This window comes from Coregonus clupeaformis, chromosome 7 (assembly GCF_020615455.1).
Source record: "Coregonus clupeaformis isolate EN_2021a chromosome 7, ASM2061545v1, whole genome shotgun sequence".
NCBI lineage: Eukaryota > Metazoa > Chordata > Actinopteri > Salmoniformes > Salmonidae > Coregonus > Coregonus clupeaformis.
Genome location: NC_059198.1, coordinates 20,379,666 through 20,403,917, shown reverse-complemented (window position 1 = coordinate 20,403,917; position 24,252 = coordinate 20,379,666). Strand labels below are relative to the sequence as shown.

Below are 24,252 nucleotides of genomic sequence, written 5' to 3'. Positions count from 1 at the left end.
GCCCCAGATCGAGGGAGATTATCAGTGGTCTTGTATGTCTTCCATTTCCTAATAATTGCTCCCACAGTTGATTTCTTCAAACCAAGCTGCTTACCTATTGCAGATTCAGTCTTCCCAGCCTGGTGCAGGTCTACAATTTTGTTTCTGGTGTCCTTTGACAGCTCTTTGGTCTTGGCCATAGTGGAGTTTGGAGTGTGACTGTTTGAGGTTGTGGACAGGTGTCTTTTATACTGATAACAAGTTCAAACAGGTGCCATTAATACAGGTAACGAGTGGAGGACAGAGGAGCCTCTTAAAGAAGAAGTTACAGGTCTGTGAGAGCCAGAAATCTTGCTTGTTTGTAGGTGACCAAATACTTATTTTCCACCATAATTTGCAAATAAATTCATTAAAAATCCTACAATGTGATTTTCTGGATTATTTTTTCTCAATTTGTCTGTCATAGTTGACGTGTACCTATGATGAAAATTACAGGCCTCTCTCATCTTTTTAAGTGGGAGAACTTGCACAATTGGTGGCTGACTAAATACTTTTTTCCCCCACTGTAACAGTCTGATGGCCTTGAGATAGAAGCAGTTTTTCAGTTTCTCCACGATAGCGGAGAATGCATTCATGGTATACGCTGCAAATTAATCAAATCTTGCTATAGTACGGATTGAATCGAGCTCAAATAGTAATTTGCTTAAAATTCTGCTTTATTTATGTAAAACTACCTTAGGCCTAAATCATTAGGGCCTGCGAGTCAGTGCCAGTGGCAGAAAGAGTTTGTTCTCATTGCCCGAGTGTCATTATCTCATGTAAACTCCACAATCACAGCAAGCGCACAGAAACAAATAAAGGACAGAGGCTTGCTAGCACTTACAGTTGTCGTGACCATCAGTTAGTGACAGAGTACCACCTCAGGCTGAGGCTAAACAACAATCAAAGTAAAATTACACCAAATACCTAACACTAAACAATTAAAGTGAAATTCCACCCACTTAGCCAACCAACCATAAAGACAAAGATTATAGCAACCAAAACTATTCTACAAAAGAAGTATTCAATCTTAAGATACAAATCTTACAGAACATACAGGCCTGAATTCAAAAGTCTTAAATTTAAAGATTACATCTCAAATCTTCCAGAACATACAGGGCCTGAATCGAGCTCTTATGAAAAGAAGGAAGCAAGAATTTTCACAAGATACATATTTATTCGAGGCATTGCGCTGGGCTGGCCGTCAGGCGGGAGGCAGGAGGGCCGGCTAGGCAGACTATCTTTTTTAAACGCAGTAAATCAGGCCCGGGATGCAATTTGCTCCCCTAAGCCTCTTGTAAAGCTATCCCGTCCACTTCGCCACTAATTAATCTTCCTCAGTGAGCTAATTATTTTGCACAGATATCCAATAATGATGGAGGACGAGAGGCAGGATTTATGGTAAAAGCGTTTGGACCAAAGGAAGCTGTAAAGAATTATAGAAAATACTTAGGGAGGAGGATTCTAGGCCTATTTCACCAAATGATTTGGTAAGCAAATCAATGCATCTTCTCTGGTAGTGTTTTGGGGGGATTTTGTGTTCTAAAGGTTAGCTTGAAAGATGTCTGAATCAAGTTTTGCATGAGATCAGACAGGGTCGTATTCCTTTTTGAACCTACGAACGTTTTGCAACGAAAACTTGAGTTTTCTTACTGGACAAATTCAGGTAGTCCCTCCCTGTTCTGGCCTGTTTGCTTCCGTTTGGTTTCTAGTGAATACGACCCAGGTAACACTCTCCTGCCCTAAACAAAAGCCTCATTTACTGTTGCCCACCCTGTAAAGGTGAAAGTAACGCTTCAGTAAAGACAACATGCTGGGATACACACTCACTCTCTCATCCCCACACAGTACGGACAGGTAGTGTCTTCCATTGGCTCTACTAACCATTAACCAGAAGGGTTGAGAGACCCTCAGGGTGCCGTAAAGCCCAGGAAGGTGCTCCCTCGTTCAGCCCCGACAGCGACCATCTCCCCCTCTCACATCCACGTCCTGCCCTAATGCAATCAACCCAAATCAGCCATCCCAGGACTAATTACCCTAATCGAGGAGTGACAGCTTCAGAGCTTCCCTGACATCCCTAGTACTTCCTCAGCCGGTTGTAAACGCCACTCGGGCGAAGACGACCAATAACGGCTGAGCTTCTTCGCCGTTATTCACATTAGTTGCTTACAACACATAAATGCTGATTCTTATCCCCAGTTTCATGATGATGTTAAAAAAAAAAGAAGGGGGAAAATATAAAAATACAGAATATTGGAAACATTCATTACAATCGTAGCGAGAGAAAGGTTCTCGAAACAACTTAAGGTGAGGATTCAAACAAAACAAAAGCGGATATTCTAGCACTGTAAAGACATGTAACACCTTTGGTCTGCATCCCAAATGGCACCCTATTCCCTTTATAGTGCACTTATTGTGCACTAGTGGTGCACTACATAGGGAATAGGGTACCATTTAGGACGCAAACAACGTAACTGGATCCGATGTAGAACACTGACCTGACTTTGGGCACCATCATGCGGTGCTGCACCATGAGTGTGTGGCAGATGGAGGCCATCATGGTGAAGACCTCCTCGCTGGCCGAGTCCCTCCACACCAGGTTGAGCAGCGCGTTCGTCTGCTGCTTGGTGTCCAGCTTGTGGATGCACTCCTCCGTGATCAGCTGCACCGATATCCGATAGCTGTCATCCTGCAACCATCGAGTTCACACGCAATAGGTGGGTGAGTTGTTTCAGTAAGTAGGCTATAGCAGGGCCTGTTTTCATAAAGCGTCAGTAGGATCTGGGATCAGTTTTTGCATTTCAATCATAATGAATAAGATCGTATGGCCAGAGGCGGACCTGATCCCAGATCAGCACGCCTACTCTTAGACGCTTTATGAATACGGGCCAGGGTGTTAATCGTGAGGTGCCTAGAGGCAGTGTGGATAGGGCTATGGTCTGCTAGTAGTGTGCAATACCTGTAGTCAGATGTAAGCCGTTTTCATTAGAAAATGCTGCCTGTGAAGTAACAGGGCATTCTGAACTATATGCATTACCTGTGACCTGCAGTGTACCATTCCTGAATTTGGTTGTTACCTGTATTGACACATTAGTGGTGTGTGTGTGTTAGCTAGCTACCTGTGTGGACGGAGCCTGGATGTTGGTGTCCTCCTCGTCCTCAGAGTCACTGATGACCTCCGGCCTGCTGGTGCTCTCTGACACGGGGAGGAGAGGCAGGAGGGCCTGCAGAGCTCGCAGGTACAGCTGGAGGCCCTCCTCTGATAATGAACCTGCACACAAGCAGACAACATTACAACCACTCTCCCTATCACTATAGATTTTTTTCTGGTCATTCCCTCCAACTCCTCATGTCAGTGTGTCTGCTGGTACACAAGAGTAAATTCCCCACACACTGTCCACAAAACTTGTGTCCCAAATGGCACCCTATTATCTACATATTGCACTACGTTTCACCAGAGCCCTATGGGAATATAGTACCATTTTGGACGCAGCTACTTACCCAGGCAGGTCTCCCCGGCCGAGAGGACAAAGTAGAAGAGCCACGGCGCACGTTTCAGCGCCGCTGCGGAGGAGACTACGGTGGCCTGCAGGGAGCCCAGGAAGGCCTCGAAGGGGAAGTGGAGGCGCGGGTCGGACAGCGCCGGAATAAAGAAATGAAAGATCTGCTCCGTGAACGGCGCCGAGATGAACTCCTCAGTGAAGGCCACAAACACAAACTGCCTGTGGAACCGGAGAGAGAGAGGGAGAGAAATGTATTGTCAATACACAAATGCCTGGAGTAGAGCCGTGTACATTCCCCACATTGTAGAATGGATAAGTTGGTTTTCACTGTTCACTACATTGGATTAAGCCAATTGATCACAAATCAATATTTACAAATATGTTACACTACGACCAATAAACATATGAACTGTCTAGATTATTTATTTTTTCCTCATTTTAACATTCTGTTGTAAAGAGCACATGGAACATTGTCGTAAAAAGCACATGGAACATTCTGTCATAAAGGGCACAAGGAACATTCTGTCTTAAAGAGCATATGTGCTCTTTAAGACAGAACGTTACAATTAGCAATAACATTTTTTCCCCCCAACTCAATAGGTTAAACTAAAAAAAGTACTATAGTTAGTGCCTATTAAGTGCCAAATAAAGTAACAGGGTTGACCATAACAGGGTTGACGATTTTATCTTAAATAAGCCATCAATCCCCTTGTGACGGGGGGAATGGAAGCTTATTGTCTGCAACAGGGAGGGGCAATTGAATGCAAATTGTTCAAACATTTCTAGCCTGTCTATCTATGGGTAACAGGGTTGACGTGTTATGCTCAACCCGCTCAGTTTTCCACCACAAAACATCAGAAAATGTCCAGAAATAGTAGAACGAGCTCACCTGCTTACACTATGATTTGACTACTAGATGTTCAATTTTTCTTTGGATTATTATTATTCATTTTTTTATCGTTTCATCATATTAAAACTTGAGTTCAGTTTAAGTAACATGGTTGACCTTAAAATGAGGTACAGGTTGTTGTTGTTTTTTTACCTTAAAATGAATCACTAATCACATGGAATTAATAATAATCTTCAGAAATGACTTTGTAAAAGCAACAACATAACTAGGGCTTTACAATGATAGTTAAAACTTGGAGAAATGTTCAGGTTAAGTAGGTTAAAATCTTCCTAGAAGTCACAGAGGGACATGTCAAAATGCTGAATTTTGGCACTTTAGCAAGTATTTTTCACATAAAAAAAATTATTTTATTGAATTTTCCATGTGGTCAATATTAAAGAACACTTCATTTAATATAACAAACTTTTAAAATTAAATATCGATGCACAATTTCTACTTAAAATATCAAAGGGCCACAAAAGGGACTCATTTCGTGGAACGACCCGTGTACAGGATACAATAGGTGTAAAACAGTCCAGTGAAATGCTTACCTACAAGCTCTTCCTCAACAATGCAGTGTTCAAGTACTAGGTCAGATATCAAAAGATCAAAATGTATTTACAACAAAAATGAATGTTCACACTGTTTACACAATCCCAAAAAATGTCAGCAGTCAACTTGAAGATCGAGGACTTTCAGTACAGAGCCAAAAGTCTGTTTCTAAAGAAAAGTGATCCTTTAAACTCATTAGGCTACCCAAACAGGGACAATAGAGTTTGACTGAGCGAGTAGGTGTCTCCTTTCAGCTCTGTGAGTGCCCCAATATTGTCTTGTCAAACAGAGCTGTTTTGACTGAGTAACTCACACATCTGGTGGCCCCGGTCAGATAATTAGCCGTTGGAGTGAATGTATGTAGCCAAGTTTCTCACACCCTGTCCCCTGTTTTTCTTCAAAAAGAAAAGAACGCCCCCCTCGTTTGTCATTAAGAATGTTGAAAATTGAGAGCAAATAGTCGATATTCTGTCCTCCGAGTCTGGGTCAGTTTTATTGCTCGTTGTAAACAGGTTGGTGAATCAATTACGGTGTCCCGCCGACTCGAAGGACAAACAAATGCCCAAAGTTTACATTTTCGGTTTACTGGACAATTTTAACAGCATACGCCACAGACAAAGGCATTCCGCTCCTAGCCCCTCACTGTGCTCTTTCCCACGTGCTCAGCAGTCGCTGATGCCAGGATGCTTTGTTTGTGAGGGGGTTTTAATGTGTTGAAGGTTTAACTTTGAGGGGGTCTGACTTCAGGACACTGTGTGTGTGTTCTAGTTAACTTCAGCTTCAGTTCATTTGTGTGTGTGTGTTTGACTGTTCTGGTGACTGTTGTCGTTTTAGACGCTACTCCTGCTATTATACCTGAAATAGGGTAAAGTTGCTCATAGACACTGATCTTGGGTCAGTTTAGCATTTTTCCCACTAAAAGAGAAAACTCACCAGACCGACTGTCGGTCTGTACAGTAAGGGGCCGCTCATTCACCGTTTGTTCACTTGCCGTCGGCGCGGTGTGTTATAGGGATCACCCGCCTGTGGACGACGGACAGCCGTCATTTTCGCCCATTTCGACATATAGAATAGGTTTGCAAATGTATACGACCGGCACTCTGTTCAGAGGTAAGTACTCTCGGCCGGCAAACGCTCTACAATCCTACTGGTCTGTCCGTCCCTTAATGATTACGGTTAGGATTGATTGGAAGAGGGGAAGCTGATGCTAGATCTGTACCTAGGGGAGACCTCAACTTACCTTGCGCCTGTAGTGCAGGAGGAGTAGGTAAAGTGCAGGGGCTTCAGCGTGTGCTCCAGCAGTGTGCTTGCCAAGGGGATAGCGGGTGCTCCAGAGGGAGCATCACTGTACTCCAGACTGGAAGGGAGCTTATGATTCACTAGAATATAAAGTGACCTGTAGTATCCTGTGTGAGTGAGTTAGTGAGAGAGAAAGAAAGATGCAAGAGGTCAAATTCAATAGGGCTTGAAAATGAGCATTAACAAAAGAAAACGTATTTTGCACTGTAACAGCAGTGAAACCATCACAATACTTACCTTTATGTACCATATAGTGCAAAATCTGCTCGATTAACGATGCTACACAATTAATGTCTTCAAGGACAGGAAGATAGGTTCTCTCTGTAGAAAAGATCTCCAGCATCCTCATGGGAACGGCAACATTCAAACTGTCATCCTTGCAGGTCTGCAGAAGTCTAGGAAAGATGGAGAAACGCTGTTATAGGGGTGTAATAACCTCATATTTTATTGATTTGTTCATCAATGCATTCATGGCTGTAGGGTGAAGTTGCCCCTAGATGCTGATCTTAATTTGATTTATTAGGATCCCCATTAGCGACAGCTAGCCTTACTGGTGTCCGACACATAACGAAAAAGACATTACAGACAGAAGACTTCACAATTTGCATACATAAAAAGAAAATAACATGTAGTGTGTGTGTGCATCTATCAGTTACACATACATGTCAGTACATACACACAACAAGTAGGTCACATGGGGGAGAGGCGTTGTGCCGTGAGGTGTTGCTTTATTTGTTTTTTGAAACTAGGTTTTCTGTTCCCTTGCGCTATATAAGATGGAAGGGAGTTCCATGCACTCATGGCTCTGTATAATACTGTACATTTCATTTAATTTGTTCTGGACCTGGGGACTCGAAAAGACCCCAGGTGGCATGTCTGGTGGGGTAAGTGTGTGGGTCAGTGCTGTGTGTAAGTTGACTATGCAAACAATTTGGAATTTCCAACACATTCATGTTTCTTATAAAAACAAGAAGTGACGCAGTCAGTCTTTCCTCAACTCTTAGCCAAAAGAGACTGGCATTTATAGTATTAATATTAGCCCTCTGATTACAATGAAGAGCAAGACGTGCAGCTCTGTTCTGGGCCAGCTGCAGCTTAACTAGGTCTTTCTTTGCAGCACTTGACCATATGACTGGACAATAATCAAGATAAGATCAAACTAGAGCCTGCAGGACTTGCTTTGTGGAGTGTGGTGTCAAAAAAGCAGATAATCTCTTTATTACGGACAGACCTCTCCCCATCTTTACAACCATTGAATCTATATGTTTTGACCATGACAGTTTACAATCTAAGGTAACACCAAGTAATTTAGTCTCCTCAACTTGTTCAACAGCCACACCATTCTTGGATCAGTTTTAAAATGTTCCCACTAATAGTTAAGGTTAGGATTGGAGGAGGGGAAGTTGATCCTAGATCTATACCTAGGGGAAACTTCACCCCGGAACGTATTCATGAAGAATAGGTGTAGGCCCCATTACCTGCAGCAGAAGCCCAGGACCCTCTTGATCTGAAACACACACGTCTGTCTCTTGGGCCCCGCCAGCAGCTTCACAAACTGCCCATTGTGTTTCACTAGGTTCTGACAAATCCATATCTACAGAGACACAGACAGAAATGTTGTGTCAGGTTCCCACTCACAAGACATCACATTTTACACAAGTTTTTCATTAGTTCAACAACACTCAAAAAAAACATTGGTCCTCACCAATCTCTGTGAATCCTCACTCTGTCTGTAGAAAAACAGGAGTTGTGTCGTTAGGAGACTGAGAATGGCAGCGTCGGACATTGGCGGTCCACCTTCTGACTGTGCCTGGCAGACGCAGCGGTCAAAGTTGCCCCTCTGGTAGGCATACTGGAAAAAAGCAGGGTCAAAGTTCAAACACATTGACAGTTATAGGGATGATCACTTGATAGTGTACACAATGAAGTATCTATACACATTGCCATCAGCAATATAAGGCTGTGGAAAAGGGATTGCTGGCAAAATAAGGGAGAGTGAAAGGGTATGGCATTGAAACCCAAGAATGAACTTGTTCATGTTAGTAGACATACTTGCTGTTTTCGGTCATGGTATCCTCGTATATAGGACTGAATGATAATTGCGTTCTTCAATCTTCGTCTTTCATCCTTATTGAAGTTGAAAAACAGAGTAAAGTAAATAAATAAACAGAGAAAGTAAATAATGTTTGGTTTACAATCCAACTTTGTATTTGAAGTTCACATAGAACGCTGGACGATTTTACATCACAAGAGTGTTTCACACAAAGGACTACCTCTCTTTTTCTCCTTTCCTCTTGTGTCCGGTGTAGGAGAGATGCTTTTTCCTCCTGAAAGTCAAAGTATATTAAAGTTAGCTTTACACCAGTGGAGGCTGCTAATAATGGCCGGAATGGTGTAAATGGCATGGCATCAAACACCTGGAAACCAATGCGTTTGATACCATTCCACTGATTCTGCTACAGTCATTACCACGAGCCCGTTCTCCCCAATTAAGGTGCCACCAACCTCCTGTACTTGACACGACTAGAAGAAAAGTGAAGTGAAGAAGCTAGCTAGCAATAGAAATAGTACAGTAGCCATTTCTATACAGCAGGTAAGGTTAATATCATAGTGGTCTTACCTTTTTACTCGCACCCCCAAGAGACACCTTGGGTCTTGTTTTGAAATCTCCCTCAAAGCTGAAGCTCATGGTTAGATTTTTCTAACCATCAATGAAGGATCCTTGACTTTATTCAATTCCGGACTTTACAAAGTGGGTGCTACAGCAATCTGAAAATGAAAGTAAAACATTCAATTAATTTGCTGGCTAGCGGTCTGACACCATCCAGAACAAATGATCAAGATTATTATAGCTAGCTAGCTAAATTATCAACACGTCAAATTGTTAGCTACACTTCCCACATCGATAATATTTGTGGAAGAGACATGAAAAAAGACCCACAACTAGTGAAAAGTGTAACTGGCTAGCTACTGTCGTTACAATTCCCCAACCGACACAAGTGACTTTCTAACTAGCTAGCTACAGCGCCTTTTGTGGGGAAATCATTGACGCCTTGTAGATGCCTGTCTAGTGCATTAGCTATCTACATTGTCAACTGTTTTCCGGTTATATTTGTTAGCTAGCAAACGTCACTATTGTGGTTTTAATTGCACAACACCAAAGACAACACTGCCACTGGACGCTACGCAAGACTGGCTAGCATGTTAGCTAATGACTCAGCAGCTTGTGTATACATCGCTGTTGGTGGTCTATCTGCCGCTACTTCAGAAATTAAATCACATCAGATGTACAGACAATCCCCAAGTTACTTTATTCGTGCGTACATGACTCTTTTGACATTATAGCTAGCCAGTTAGCAAACGTTAACTGGCTAGCTAACTTTACGGGGGCAGGTCGCCTTTCTAGCTAGTAGCTAGCTAATCATGGCTATCCTCTTTTGACATCTTTGTTAAAATACAATACATCGTTTGGACAAAAAAAAATACATGAACTGTATTTTGATTACCTTTGATTTATGAAACGACCAACATAAATTAAAAAGTACATAAGACTTTTGTGCGATACTAAATTAAACAAAAATGTATTGTTTTCTCCTTCTCCCCTTCTTTCCAGAAACACAACATAAACGGGTACATCCGCCTCTTCAGAATACTGAAATCCGATTGGACGCTCGTTTCAATGCTCAAATGCTATTCGCTGAATGCAATGTCAACAAAACTCGGTTTGGCATTCTTGGTCCTCTCATTGGATCCTCTTCAGCTGGTGCCTTGGTCCGGGGAGCAACAGGAAGCAGAGTGGATTTTCAAAGGATTTGTTACGGATTCAAATCAACATACAGCAGTAGTTCCCAACCAGGGGTACTAGGACCCCTGTGGGTACTTCGCCTATCCACAGGGAGTACTTGAGAAGACTCATGAGACCATAGGCTTACTGGTAAAATGCACATGAGGGGTACTTCAGGGGTACTCCGAGCAGAGCAAAATTCAGTTGGTGATACAGTAATCGAAAAAGGTTGGGAACCACTGACATACATTATGCTGATATTATTTATCCTGCAATAGACATTAGAGTATACAATAGGCCTAGTTCAACCACAACTATCTCTAAAGAATAGAGAAAAATAGAAATAGGTCTATGATATGCAATATTAATACAATGTTAGATGCATTGATAGTGTATATTTATGAATTGAAAGAAGACAAGATGTCAAGATGGCCAAACCTTAAACATCTTGTTAAAAATGTTCTCTAAATTACTTATGCATATGACCCTGACTGTCTTATTTAGGACTGGACTTGAAACTGCTGCTGTTCACTAGCAACGTGCATGCCCCGCCCACCTGAGATCTGTATTTTTCAGCCATCTATAGTATTTCCTGTGTTTGAGGGGTGCAAAATCTACTTGTCACTTAAATTTCGCTGGATTGATTACTTTCATTTTACTCCTGCGACTCTTTCGTCCTCATGCTTGTGCCTGTCGTTTTTTCTGTTAACGTTTTGACCACGGAAACGTTTTAATGACCGGTCCAAAAACCCTGGTAAAGGCTGAAATGGGCTCAATGGAATACATTGTCTTTCGTTGCATCTATAAGAATGCTTCGTCTGGGATTTAACGCATCATCTCGATACTTACATCACAAGAAAGAGAAGAAAGAAAAAACGTTATTTTAATGTGTGTTAATTTTTTGTGGAATTGAAAAAAGTAATAATTTAATACAGTTGAAATGTTTACAAATTAGATGCACTGAAATGTAAGCAACTAACGAAAATTAACACCTGGATTATAGTGATATTATGTCTGATCTCGCAAACAATGTGAAGTATGTATAGATAGTTGTAATCTAGAGTCAAACCTGTTGATTTTAAATACGAGGGTATCCTGCTATTGACACACTTGTTGAATTATGCAACAGAATTTGACAACAACATTAATGAGGCAGTCAAGACAGCGCAGGTGTAGGTAGGCGTCATATTAGCTCTCATACTATAGGTGGAATTCTGTCATTTTCAGCCATTAGCTTCTACCCATCATGTGAACTACAATCCCAATGCTGTTTTTAAAGTTTAGAAATGTTAATAATCATATCTTGTGTGATATGTCTTTCGAAACTTATGGCCTTTATCTTTCATCAGCGAGAAAGAATCCTTCCAATAAAAAAGATAAACTTACTGTAGCAGTTTTGCATAGATCCATACAGCTATGGGTGCCTCCATCCAACTAAACTACACTTCTAATACACTTCCCAAGGTATGCTGACCCACAGGTGTTTGGAGCATGCTAGAAAGCTAATTAGCTCTTGTCTTCCTTCTGTTTACTGTAAACAATTATTTATTGCTGATATGAAAGCTACGGTCCTTATGCTTCCAAAACCGTACCTCAAGCAACGCATGTTAATGTTCAGATTGAGCGTTGGGGCTCTTAACAAAACTTCCCCATACAGAAGAGGCCTTCATCCAATGACTCTTGCGTGTGGAACTGAGAGTCATGATCAAGGGCTAGCCTCATATATACAGTCATTGGCCTAAATAGAGCAAGTTTTTGGTGGTTACAGTCCTGTTCCACCTGTTTATGTTAATTTATTCATATATGCAAATAGCCACATCGCATGTATGCAAATATCGCACATGTAATTGTCTTTATTTTAACATTAAATATAAAATAAAATAAAACCTGATACCATTAGAAAATGTATATATGAGTGCATTCTAAGAAAAAAAGTGAAATTTGACAATAAATTGAATCACTGAATGCCATTCATTATTTGTCTCTGCTATAATTCAGTCAATATCAGATGGATTTTAAAAATTGAAAAGGTTTGGAGTATCTTCACCCATTGTCCAACTGTTGCAGTTATTTGAATTGTTTTTAAATCATTTTAACAATTTTGATTACCATTGCTACTGTTCACTCAATCTCCCATTTCTGTTCTGAATGATTTGATTGATTTAATCCTTTTTCTGTTTGAAAAGAGCTAATCCAGTAATTCTCCTGAGATACTTAAATCACTTGCCACCCTCCATTAGGTCAAAGAAGGGCAATCATTTGTGCTATCTTATGTGCAATTAGAAGTCATACAGTATATCATTGTCAAGACATTTTCATTATTTTATTGTTACAGTGAGTTGCAGAAATTTCAGACATTAAGTTGTCAGTTTACCTGCTCACCCCCACAATAATTTCTGTCTTAAACACGTCCATGAAAACTCATCAACACATTCACACTGTACAGCTGAACAATTTCTTAACGTGGACAAATCACAAGTGGTAACCTAGCTGTTTAGAGTTGCCACAGTAATGGACAAAGGATAAGGGCACCCATCATGACCTCACCTTTTGTGTTTATACATATTTCCTTGTTTTTGTCTCAGGACCAAGTCAAGACATCAAGATGGGGACTATAGGTACACATTTCAAAATACCATAAACCTCTGGCCTGTCAAAGATTCATTCAGCGTTGAAAAATGGAAGGACTGCATGGTGTTGTAGCTACATCTAATCTAATCCATTTAAGCCCACAGGTTTGAAGTGTATTTTTAGAAAATAAATCATCATAATTTACTGTCTGTGGGATGTCACGTCACTACATCTCCCCCGAATAGGAAGTAGAAAGGATTGACGGAAAATAAGGAGAAACAGGTTTTTGGGTGATGGATGCTCCTCAAGGAAATTCATTGCAGTTTGCTAATGGATAAAAATATGTATTAGGGGGTGCAATTTAGCACGAAGTGCATTTTAGTATATTTTTCTCTTAAAGACACTTGATGTAAAAGTCTAAACAGTGATAGTGTTAATCATACTCAATTGCGTCATCATCAATGTATTTATTTTGTGCAGAAGGCATTAAACATTCATTTTGCTGAACACAGGTGCCCTTTATTCTTTATTCTTTTTAAATAGCGCCCTGTTTTGTCACATCCATTAGTTGTGATTTTCTTTGCTTGTGTTTAAAAATCCGTAAATGCAAAATATTAAATAACATATCACAGCGATATTTCTTATTAGCACGCAGGAAGAGCAGCTGCAGCTTCTGCAAAACCAAACAAACAAATAAGCACTCATTCAGAAAAACAAAACAAAAAAAACTTAAAATAGCCAGTTTCGGAGGTCTGTAAAGTAATTGTATTAAATAATAAACATGGTTGCTTAACACTTTGACAGGTGCACAATGAATCAATTCCAGTGTCAACTGGAAACACAGACTTTAGAAGATTACCTCGACAACATTTCAGATCGTCAATCCCTGTGTCTCGTGTCATCTCATTAAGTAGATGGCCCCGTGTAGCTCAGTTGGTAGAGCATGGCGCTTGCAACGCCAAGGTTGTGGGTTCGTTTCCCACGGGGGGCCAGGGGGGCCAGTATGAAAATGTATGCACTCACTAACTGTAAGTCGCTCTGGATAAGAGCGTCTGCTAAAATGTAAATGTAGAAATTTTACAACAAGAAAGCAGACTGATTTGACCGTCACTCCATGGAATTGAAGATTTTCGTTGGGTTCATGAAATAAAATTGTTTCACCGTCAACACGTTCAATTACAGAAAGGTAAACCTATAACCTTTAAAGGGTATAATTCTAGCAGACTATAGGTTGATGATGACAGTGGATGGTGGTGCTGATGATAGGCCTAGGCTACTTGTTGTTTATGACGATGTGATTGGCCTAAACAACAACAACACCAATATGGATAATAATAATAATAATAATAATAATAATTCATTTTTAACAATGTTGCATTATTACCAATAATGGACATTTATCTAATAAATAAAATTATCAGCAATTTTGAATAAAACTTTTTAACGCTTTGAATCATTTTCATTCATTGGATGTTTACTCAAAATAAATTATCAGGCCATTGCAATTGGTCACTTTTTTATGAGAACCTTAAAAACGACTGCTATTTTCCTCCAAAATAAAAAAAGATGTGCATTATAATAGGCCTATAGCACAAGTTCCATTCTATTGAGTGGTTCATGTCACCATGCTGAAGGACATTGAGATAAATTATCAATACTTCTCTGCAGCCAAACAAAATTGATGGCACGTCTCCAACAAATTAGCCAGCAATATTGAATTTCAAGAAGGACGTTTAGACATCTTGCGTGTGTTGCAGAGAAATTAGTTCTCTACTCAGTTCCAGCAGTCTACAAAAATCATATGTATAGGTCTTGCAGAATGTAATCTTGCCACTAATGATGTCGAGTAATGGAGTCTATCATCCAAGGTCTTATATGGAAAGAAATAGGCCTGCTCTGCTTCCTCAACAAATTCAATTGATAAAATGATTATGAGCCACAAATGTGTTTAAAAACAGTCCTATACATTTCAAGCCAGTGGTCATTTGTGCCAATTTAATTGAATGTATTTATTGCAATAAAAGAGACAGTGCAGGTCCCCTTAAATTGCATTTTCACAATGAACACATTTACCGAGGGTAATTAATATATAAACTATCTCGATTTGTCACTTTGATTTGTATTTTAGTTAATTGTGTAAGTAATTACGGCGCAAATTAACACCTTTCAGGAAAGACGGGTTTTAGGGTCCACTTCCATCTCAGGGTGCCATATTAATTTTCCTTCCTGTTGATGTGATGAAAAAGGGCAATAAATCTCCGTGATTGGTGCAGGCCAATACTAAATGGCTTCATATTTCACTGGTGCTTTAATAGAAATATTCATGTGGCCCCTTAATGAAATTAAAACGGTGGTGGGGACAAAGCACAGATCAAACGGTGTGGCACTGTTAAGATATTAAGAAAATAATGAAAGCGAGATGTTTTCGTGATTCAGAATACTTAGATGCTGTTCATAAATTCTAAAACTGCCGAAATTGGACTGTCAAAACGTTTTCTTAACGGATCTCAAAGCTCATCATAAAAAAGACAAATTAATCCATGTTCGAAATGTCGAAAGGCGAAAATTATCTGAGGCCTGAGCGAGATAAAAGCCATATCAAGATAACCCCAATGCCATTATTGGATTAGCTTTTAGGTTAAAGTTTTCTAATTTTGTGGTGCATACGTGGACTCATATTACACGATGCCACACATCAATCTAAGACTCAGCTATTATTCCGTAATCGGTCATGATATTATCAAGGTTTCCAATTAAATGGTGATCCTTTACTTGGAACTACCCCGTGACTTGTTGATTTCCCCAGAGCAAATAAACGTCTGCGCCGGTCCCAAGAGAGTGGTTAGCTGATGAATTGACAAAAACTAATCAGCTTTATTGGGAGACAGGTTAAGGGCAACAGGGTGTCAATAATTCTCATTTTGACCTCTTCCTCCATTAACTTTAAGTGGCTTATTAGACCAAAAGACAACCACCCCCAGAGCTATCTATAGGCCTACATGAAGCCTATAGCTCTAATAACGAACTATTCTATGCTTCATATTTTGCGCGCTCAATTTATTCAGCTATACTACGGATGCACTTTTTTGTCTTATATGATGACAATTAGTGCACTTTCACAATTGCGTTTCCATAATTGCCATAAATTATAGGCTAAAATGTAAAAAAGTTGGACCAAATTTGTGGTGGTTTTGTATGTTTTCTTGGAAAACGAAGTCTACAGCCTGAGGTGAGGTGTGTATTTAGCAGGTGCATGCAGAGGCATGAAGGAATAGATCCAGGGGGCAGCTAGGTGAGTTCAAAATCTTCAAATAGATATGGTCTTACCCTAATTAGAATTATTTTCTAATTTGATACACTTTGAAAAGTCAAACATAAATTAAAGGAGCTTAAAAAAAGTGTCCCCTAATATGGTAAATGTGTTGCATTGAGTTCACCCCAAACACACAAAAAAACATCAAGTCATCATATAAGACCTTTATTTTTGCAGGGTTCCGGGAGGCTATGCACTCCATTATATCAAGACAGTTAGGCCTACATTTCACATTTATATTTTGGGACAGTGCAATAAATGTAGGACTATTCGATCTCTCGGGTTTGGGTATAGGTATAAGGCAGGCTCTTAGCTACATTTCCCAGTTGGGCTCGTAAGATCTCCGGGTCATGCATAGACACAGTTGTTCATTTGTGACGTTAACATTTTTGGGGGAGGAATATATCTTGCATGGTGCGATAAAGGCATACGTTTTCAGGCATAACAAATGAATAGGCCTATTATGCAACTGTATAGGCCTCATCCAAAATATTTTGGGAAATATGTCTGTCATTGCTAAACTGTATAAAACGTAGGCTAGATAAGTCATGAAAATCCAATACATTGAATAGGCCTACATGGTTGTGGGGCAAAATGTAGGCCTAATGAAATATATGCGCCCATGTCGAAAATTGGATACGCACGCGGATCTGAAGTTAAGGTTTCCACTGGCCCCTCGATGCCCACCGATTGTCTTACATTGCAGAAATAAATACATATATATTGTAGGCTACAATAACGAGCCCTGTCACTATGGTGAATGGCAAACGATTCTCTTCACAATGACCTACACAAAAATGATTTTAATAGTTTTCCTTTGAATAGTTTACCCATGGTAGCAATCACGAGGCATTATAGGTTGAAGTCTTCACAACGGAATTAAATTAAAGTTACATAATGTAACTCTAAATAATGTCAATACAAGCTCTCAAGCATGTTTGTTAAGTCTATCCGTTTTATGCAACATTTCTATAATTTTCATTGTTGAATGAAAATGTTTTTTAAACTTATTTAAAAACAACACAACCAAAGTGGGACGAGTAATTTATTGGAGAGGTATGCAATGTGCCAAAAAAAAGCGCACTGTAAACATGGCTTCAATTGACCAATGGGACAACCACATGCCAAACGGGTGGAACCAATCCCCTATCAAATAGGAATAAAGTGTCACGTAGAGTTTCACTGTTCACACTTTAACCGAGATCAAAACGTTGAGAGGTGGAACAACGACGACACTTCAACATCGTTTTGATAGGCAACTAACTGTTCAACGTCTGCAAACGACGGGGACACTGGTTCAAATGGAGAAATCTACAAATTTCCGCATCGATGCGCTTCTCGCTGTTGACCCGCCGAAGGTGCAGACATCTCCGCTTGCGCTTGTGACTTCTTTATCCTCCTCTTCCATTTCATCGTCCGGAAGTGTACAAGCCTCAGAATTGAATGCCGACTCTTTACGGACTGAGACTCCGTCTCCACCGAGGATTTCCTCCTGTGGTTTGATTCCTAAACCAGGCTTCTTGAACAGTCCCCACAGTATGGTTGGATTACATCCACAGAGTAGCGCAGGGATCCCTCCTCAGGCTCTCTACGGCCACCCCATGTATACCTATTCCCTCGGGCAGCACCCTGCCCTGTCCTACTCATATCCGCATGGGTCCCATCACCACCATCCCAGCGACTCCCTCAAACTCTCTGCGGGGACGTTTCAGCTCGACCACTGGCTGCGAGTCTCCACCGCGGGAATGATGCTACCCAAAATGCCCGATTTTAACTGTGAGTATTGTGAGTATACCTGGCCTTTATTTTTCATAGTTTGTCGTTTATGCTTTTACTTATATTACATTATTTTTGGACTGCTAATAAATAATTGTTTTTGCTTTACACGTGGCAAGTAAATTGACGCATTTTACATTATGGTCCCATAACTTGGTGAAGAAATGTTCCCAGACAAAAAGTATGTTTGAGTGAGAGGAGAGAGGGTGATAGGTTTTCAGAGAGGAACTAAAATGGACAGATAATGGACAGTTGGAAAGTGACAGAGGAGTGTGAAACCCACAACCGACACACTGTTTGCTCACCAGATACTGCCTTTTTGTTCCTATTCGTTTTAACAGATTTGTTCAAAATGAGGTGGCAAATAGCTTAGCTCTCATTGAATACATATTATATGACAATGTTAGATGTTGGCTACTAACAATATTTTGGCAATTTTTAACCGGAACTCGTACTGTTTCTTGAGGAGACAGTGTGCAAAAACGCACACATTTCTATCCATTTAAATCAGTTTCAGTTCAAACTTTTAGCCATTTAATATTCAGCAACAAATTCCCAATTTTAAGCTGAAATGATTACCGTTTCTTTTTCAATCTGCTTATTACAAAAGTACATCTTGCTAGCCTATATCATAGGCCTAAAGGAAATTGCTAGCTCAGTTAGGACCCATATGCCTATTATTCCTTCATCATGATTATTAATATAGCCTAGGTCTGCCTATCAAATAATGCAGCCAAATGCGTGCATAATCCTAATGTAAAAACATGCACACAGGTTGTCGTGCTTTTTTCTTGACCTCATGACTAGAAATGGACTTATATTTTGTTTTCCAGCTCAGGCCCAGTCAAACTTGCTTGGAAAGTGCAGAAGACCAAGGACTGCATTCACAAGTCAGCAGCTGCTGGAGCTGGAGCATCAATTCAAACTGAATAAGTATCTGTCAAGACCAAAGCGCTTTGAGGTAGCTACATCCTTGATGCTGACAGAAACGCAGGTATATAAGAGCAACATTTCTAACAAATACATGTTTGTTTGAGAGCCATTGCGAAACATACCACTATTAGGCTATTCAATCAGTTTTACATTAAAACACTGTTATTTTGTTGTGTGTTATATAGTCAAGTCAGGTGGTGCTGTAGGTGTCCATTAAGCAAGGCGCTTATGCATATTCAAAAACGGCCAATTAATGTAATAACGATTTTTTTCAACACATTTTCTCACAAATATTTGTTATTTTCATTTTCAGGTGAAAATTTGGTTCCAGAACAGGCGGATGAAGTGGAAACGGAGCAAGAAGGCCAAAGAGCAAGCCGCGCAGGAGGCTGAGAATAAGAAAAGCAACAAAAACAGCCAGGAGAAATCGGACAGACAGGAACAAACGGATTATCAAAAGACTGGTTCTGCAAAAAGTAACAGAATAAGAGACTTCAGGGACAGTGACGATGATGAAGGTGACAACTTCTTGTACAACTCCTCGGATTGCTCTTCAGACGACGAGAGAAACCACACCAGTGATATAAATCCACAACCTTGAGACAGGGGCAAGGAAACATGTCTTCTTGAAAAGCTATACACTCCTTAAATGAGATTGGAATTTTCCACCAAACTACAGCTGCATGTAGGCCTACAGTAGTAACAACCTTCAATCATACCCGGAAATTCAGAAATTAATGAGAATCATTTGGAAAATACTAAAGGATGACTGAGATTCAGTGTGTGCAGAATGGCCCTAGCAAGCAAGGTCGGATTTACGTTTTAGAATGTAGTATTGAGGTACACTCTGCTATTTGTAACATTGCATGGTTTTATGTGACAGTGTCATGTTTTCACGCAGTTGGTGTAGGACCCACTACAATCGTATGGGTTCTCCACTATAGGGGTTATTATCATAGTATTTTGATATGGCGACCAATTGTAAATTCAGACATGACACAGTCATTTTGCATTTTCTTTTGTTTAATGTTTTTGAAAATGTGTGGTGTTACACTTATGTAATTGCGTCATATAGGCCTACAGTTTACGTGCAGAAAAATGTTATGCGTTTATTTTTGTATTCTGTATTTATAAAATGTCTAAACCAATGCATGCTAAATTATTGTTAACCGTCTCCCATGGTACAGACGACATTAAATAAATGTGTTTTATAAAACGTTGTGTTTTTCAATGCTGACGAATGTGAATCTATTAAACACACTTTTCCAATTATGGTCCAATTTTGAAGCCAATTTGGTCTTAGTTTAGAGGTCATAAGCCACATATATAATTGTCCGTCTGGTCTCAGTATCTTTGATTAATAAAGACAATTGATTTTGATCGAACACATAGTCAGGAAGTCTGTAATTTTGCACAGGATGCTATAATGTTGATGAGTAAATGCATATTGTTGTGGTGCATAACGTACATTGTGTGAACTAGCAGGTTATTTTAATTTAAAAAAAATAAGTCATGACATCATTTCAATATTTAACAATCCGATTAGTTAAATCCTTTGAAAATAATGCTTGTGTTGTGTATCTGCATACACTGATTAACGAGCGGTTTCAAAGGTTTATTAATACGATCCTATTGCTGGTCTAGTGTGAAATGTTTCCATAGTCTGACTCCGGACTTGTTTGCTCTCCCAGCACCTTTGCACAGATCCAACAGCGCTATTGCGATTCCCATGACCCGACCATTCAGACCAACAAAGAAGACAGAATCTTCAAAAGGCCGAAGTGTATAATAGCCTACTAACATGTGTAGGTTACATGAACCACATTTTATAATGCAGGTCTTTCTGGATTAGACTATGTTATATGCAACACAACAACATGCTTAGCTATGTATGCTTTTATACATCAAAATTACAAAAGGCATCACCAGTATGAAAATGTATGCACTCACTAACTGTAAGTTGCTCTGGATAACAGCGTCTGCTAAAATGTAAATCTATTAGCCATAATGCCTTTTCTAATATCTCCCTATATCCAATGGCTCTCCTAAGATCCACAGGTTAGTTTGCCCATTCACATGCAGTGTCTTTTTGTTTAGGAAATACAGACGTGTTGCATTGCAGCTATACATTTATAAAGTGTGATATGTTTACCAGTTGCTTCTCATTCACGTTCGACCAAATGCATGACTTGCTTTTTTTGCTGAGAAAATAAGTGTTCCAAAATTTGTTCCAGAAGTTTTGAGTTTCTGTATAGCTGTGTTAGTATTGGTTATTGATTGAGAAGTAATTTAGCAAACAGAGAGTTTTCCCAGCTGTGAGGATACAGAGAGCGCAAGCTGCTTTATCAGCTCATCAACACCTCCCAGCCAGGTATGGGACGGGAACACTCTCTGGGAGGGCAGGACGGGGAGCAAAGCTTGAGGAAACATAGCTTTGAACAGTAGACAAGAGTTGGTATGTGTCCCAAATGGCACCCTATTCCTTTTAAAGTGCACTACTCTTAACCAGGGCCCACAGGGCTCTCGTCAAAAGTAGTGCACTACTAGGGAATAAAGTGCCATTTGGGATTTACAAGAGTCAGTCTGAATGGGACACACACAGTCAACTATTGATAGTCACGGTCAACACACAGAAATAGCCAATTACAGTCATTACAGTGTAAGCATTGTAAAAGATATTGAGCTCTTAGGCTAATAATAGTTTCTCCATATTTTGTTTATTCTTGTGAGGCTGTGTTAGTACTGTATAGTGTTGATTAAGTAGTACGTACTACTGATTATGGGATTACAGACACCTAACTGTCTGGTTGTGTTTGCTATTTTAGCAGACCCATTACAGCAGGGTCACCCAGGGGTCAATACCAACCTGATGACTCCCACCTGCATACAGTAGCCTGTGTGCTCTTCACTGACTTGTCCATTTATCTCGCAGTCACAATCTGCCTCTAGTTGACTCACTGGTTTTCTCTTTGTAAACCACAGAGACTGACTCGCACAGATCAGCATGCCATCATGGATGTCTCTTCATGTAATGGTTCAGAAAATGCATACATTTGAACTTTCATCTTCATCAAACTACAGTACATTGGCCTATATAACATTAGACATAACCAATATAATATAACATGCCATCATGGAAGTCAGTCTTTGTAACGGTCCAAGCCATGCATAGGCTATATTTGCACTTTCACCTTAATCAAAATACATAAATATTAGACATCACAAATACTTTGAGGGTGAAGGCACTGCCACCCTCCCATAGAAGCCATTGTAAGGTCTGGGGGAGAGATGTTTCCTCTGAGTGATCTCTGTGGCCTTGTCTCACCCTCTGGCCACTCAGGCCCACACACAGATTCATGCAAGCCTTGTTAATGGAGCTAATTAATAGTAGCAGGCATCAAATGTAACGCAATGACTCTGCTATGCGATGCATGCAGCCAATGTTGTCAGACTGAATAAAAACCCAGTGTCATTTCATTTTGATGGGTAGTCTACACAGATTATGAATGAACATGAGATTAGACATCACAAATACTCTTTTACAAAATGTTGATACATTCAAGGGAAAAAACATCTAAAGATTGAATAGTGATTCAGTTGGCACATCTGATACAAGGTCGTAAACATGGAAGCTTGCGCATGGGAAGAGGTCAATAATTTCACAGAGCAATGCTAATGGCGCTGACAACAGATTAGAAAGTGACCTATAAAGTTAGCTATGGACAAGCAGATGCCAATGGCATACACAAAGCCATACATGTTCTCCTCAACCACCTCCTCCTCAGTCGCAATTCATGGTTAAGGTTGTACACAAAGGAAAAGTAAATGTGTACAATTTATAATTGAATATAGTGAGTAGAGTACACAACCCCTTGCTGTTGAGAGGAAGCTGATTTATCAACTAGGGATTCAAACTTAAAACAGGCTTCAATAGACTCCTTTGGTACAATGTAATATCAATATACCTATAAATACATTTACATTTTAGTCATTTAGCAGACGCTCTTATCCAGAGCGACTTACAGTTAGTGAGTGCATACATTATTATATTTTTATTTGTTTTCATACTGGCCCCCCGTGGGAATTGAACCCACAACCCTGACATTGCAAACGCCATGCTCTACCAACTGAGCTACATCCCTGCCGGCCATTCCCTCCCCTACCCTGAACGACGCTGGGTCAATTGTGCGCCGCCCCATGGGTCTCCCGGTCACGGCCGGCTACGACAGAGCCTGGATTCGAACCAGGATCTCTAGTGGCACAGCTAGCACTGCAATGCAGTGCCTTAGACCACTGCGCCACTCGAAATACACACAAGTAGTGATGATGATGGTCCTGTAAATTCTATACGAATGCTCAGACATTGTTTCACACTGCCCCCGAGAGGATTATTTCTTAGAACTATGGTGTCTGCTCAAAACAGAGACTCCTGGATTGTATGCACTAGACCTGGGGTCTCCAACCTTTTCTAGCATGAGAGCTACTTCAAAAAAATGAAACATGTCACGAGCTACTCATTTAGCTACTCAAGTAGCTTTTAAATAGGATCATTCTTCTCTTATCCTCTACCCTGCAACTCTTCCCTGTGTCTTTGGTGTACAAGAGGTGTGTTTTCTGTCAATATACTTGGTAAAATAATGGTTAATGAACAACTCTTAGGTGCCCCATAAAGTTATATTTTGTATTTTCTGTAATTCTGTTCATTTTTTCTCTCAGTATTACAATTACTCATCGAGAAACAATAAAATGGTATGTTCTGAGTCCATGTCAATGATGAAATCACATCAGACGACCAATTTTGAGGTAAAAAAAAAAACGAACAATTTCGATTATTTTGGTGTAATTCTGCTTTAATTGAGCATTAAGAAGAGAGGAATGTGTCAGTCTAGCGATGTTTCTGGGTCGTCACTAGTTACTACAGCCACAAAGTCATAACCCCCCCTATTTCTACAATGTCTCTTATTAAAATCTGATTTTAAACCTAACCACACTGCTAACCTTATGCCTAACCTTAAATGAAGTCCAAAAAGCACATTTTTGTTTACCTATTCTTTTCTGCCTACAAGACGGTTATCATTAGCAACACTAACTGGCTACATACGGAGTAATAGACAAATGCTTGAAACGAACAGACAGACGGGCAATATTGCTGGAAATTAATTGGCATATATTGTGTTATGTTGGGCTTTTTAACCCAATAGTTTGTAACTAGGAGTGTGATAATGTCAGGCTTTGATTGGATAGTAGCCGGGAACTTTATGTTTATGAAAGTTTGCATGGGACACATGGAAAAAAAATCATTTACTTTCAGAATTGCTTGGTAGCAGGTATCAACCTGTTGGAGATCTCTGCACTAGACACCAAACTGAAGAATATACACCGAAACTGGGAGGAACTGCCTGAAGTTGTCAAATAAGAAATGCTCGTTTTCATTTTCTGTAGCAAAATATTTTACGTTTTGCTATGTTGTACATTAATGAATATGACCCCAGTTTGACTGCTATTGACATTATGCAAATAAAGTTAATTAACGTACTGGCATGAAAAAACACAAATGTATTGATACCCAGTTAACCAGATTAATCAAGGTGAAAAAAAGGGTTTATTATTGCCT

At 39.9% G+C, this 24,252-nt stretch overlaps 2 protein-coding genes across 4 annotated transcripts in view; one reads left to right on the top strand and one right to left on the bottom strand.

Annotated features, from left to right (window-relative positions):
* Positions 1–9,920, bottom strand: part of LOC121569847 (ubiquitin-protein ligase E3C) — a 47,337-nt gene extending 37,417 nt beyond the window's left edge. The window contains exons 1-11 of the mRNA XM_041881084.2: positions 9,768–9,920; positions 8,882–9,030; positions 8,535–8,588; positions 8,314–8,388; positions 7,967–8,113; positions 7,740–7,855; positions 6,499–6,656; positions 6,203–6,368; positions 3,520–3,740; positions 3,138–3,289; positions 2,517–2,707 (exon numbers count right to left, since the gene is read on the bottom strand). Coding sequence (XP_041737018.1) covers positions 2,517–2,707; positions 3,138–3,289; positions 3,520–3,740; positions 6,203–6,368; positions 6,499–6,656; positions 7,740–7,855; positions 7,967–8,113; positions 8,314–8,388; positions 8,535–8,588; positions 8,882–8,950 — 1,349 coding nt within the window. The 5' untranslated portion in view covers positions 8,951–9,030; positions 9,768–9,920. The remainder of the gene's footprint in view (positions 1–2,516; positions 2,708–3,137; positions 3,290–3,519; positions 3,741–6,202; positions 6,369–6,498; positions 6,657–7,739; positions 7,856–7,966; positions 8,114–8,313; positions 8,389–8,534; positions 8,589–8,881; positions 9,031–9,767) is intronic.
* A 7,206-nt stretch (positions 9,921–17,126) lies between these two features.
* mnx1 (motor neuron and pancreas homeobox 1) lies at positions 17,127–19,969 on the top strand. Of its 3 annotated transcripts, none has more exons than XM_041882079.2 (3): positions 17,127–17,705; positions 18,539–18,699; positions 18,952–19,969. In XM_041882079.2, the coding sequence occupies exons 1-3, from the start codon at positions 17,231–17,233 to the stop codon at positions 19,237–19,239; spliced, it is 924 nt and encodes a 307-aa protein (XP_041738013.1). In that variant the 5' UTR covers positions 17,127–17,230; the 3' UTR covers positions 19,240–19,969. The 3 variants fall into 3 exon arrangements, with proteins under 3 accessions (XP_041738013.1, XP_041738015.1, XP_041738012.1); XM_041882081.2 differs by having other exon boundaries at positions 17,127–17,714; positions 18,539–18,666; XM_041882078.2 differs by having other exon boundaries at positions 17,127–17,714.
* Positions 19,970–24,252: the final 4,283 nt, after the last annotated feature.

What these genes read in the sequence shown, in the direction of transcription:
- mnx1 (XM_041882078.2), top strand. Translation starts at nt 17,231, where the DNA reads ATGGAGAAATCTACAAATTTCCGCATCGATGCGCTTCTCGCTGTTGAC. An exon ending in CGATTTTAACTGTGAGTATT is followed by an intron (nt 17,715 to 18,538) that starts GTGAGTATACCT and finishes TTTGTTTTCCAG; the next exon opens with CTCAGGCCCAGTCAAACTTG. An exon ending in TGATGCTGACAGAAACGCAG is followed by an intron (nt 18,700 to 18,951) that starts GTATATAAGAGC and finishes TTTCATTTTCAG; the next exon opens with GTGAAAATTTGGTTCCAGAA.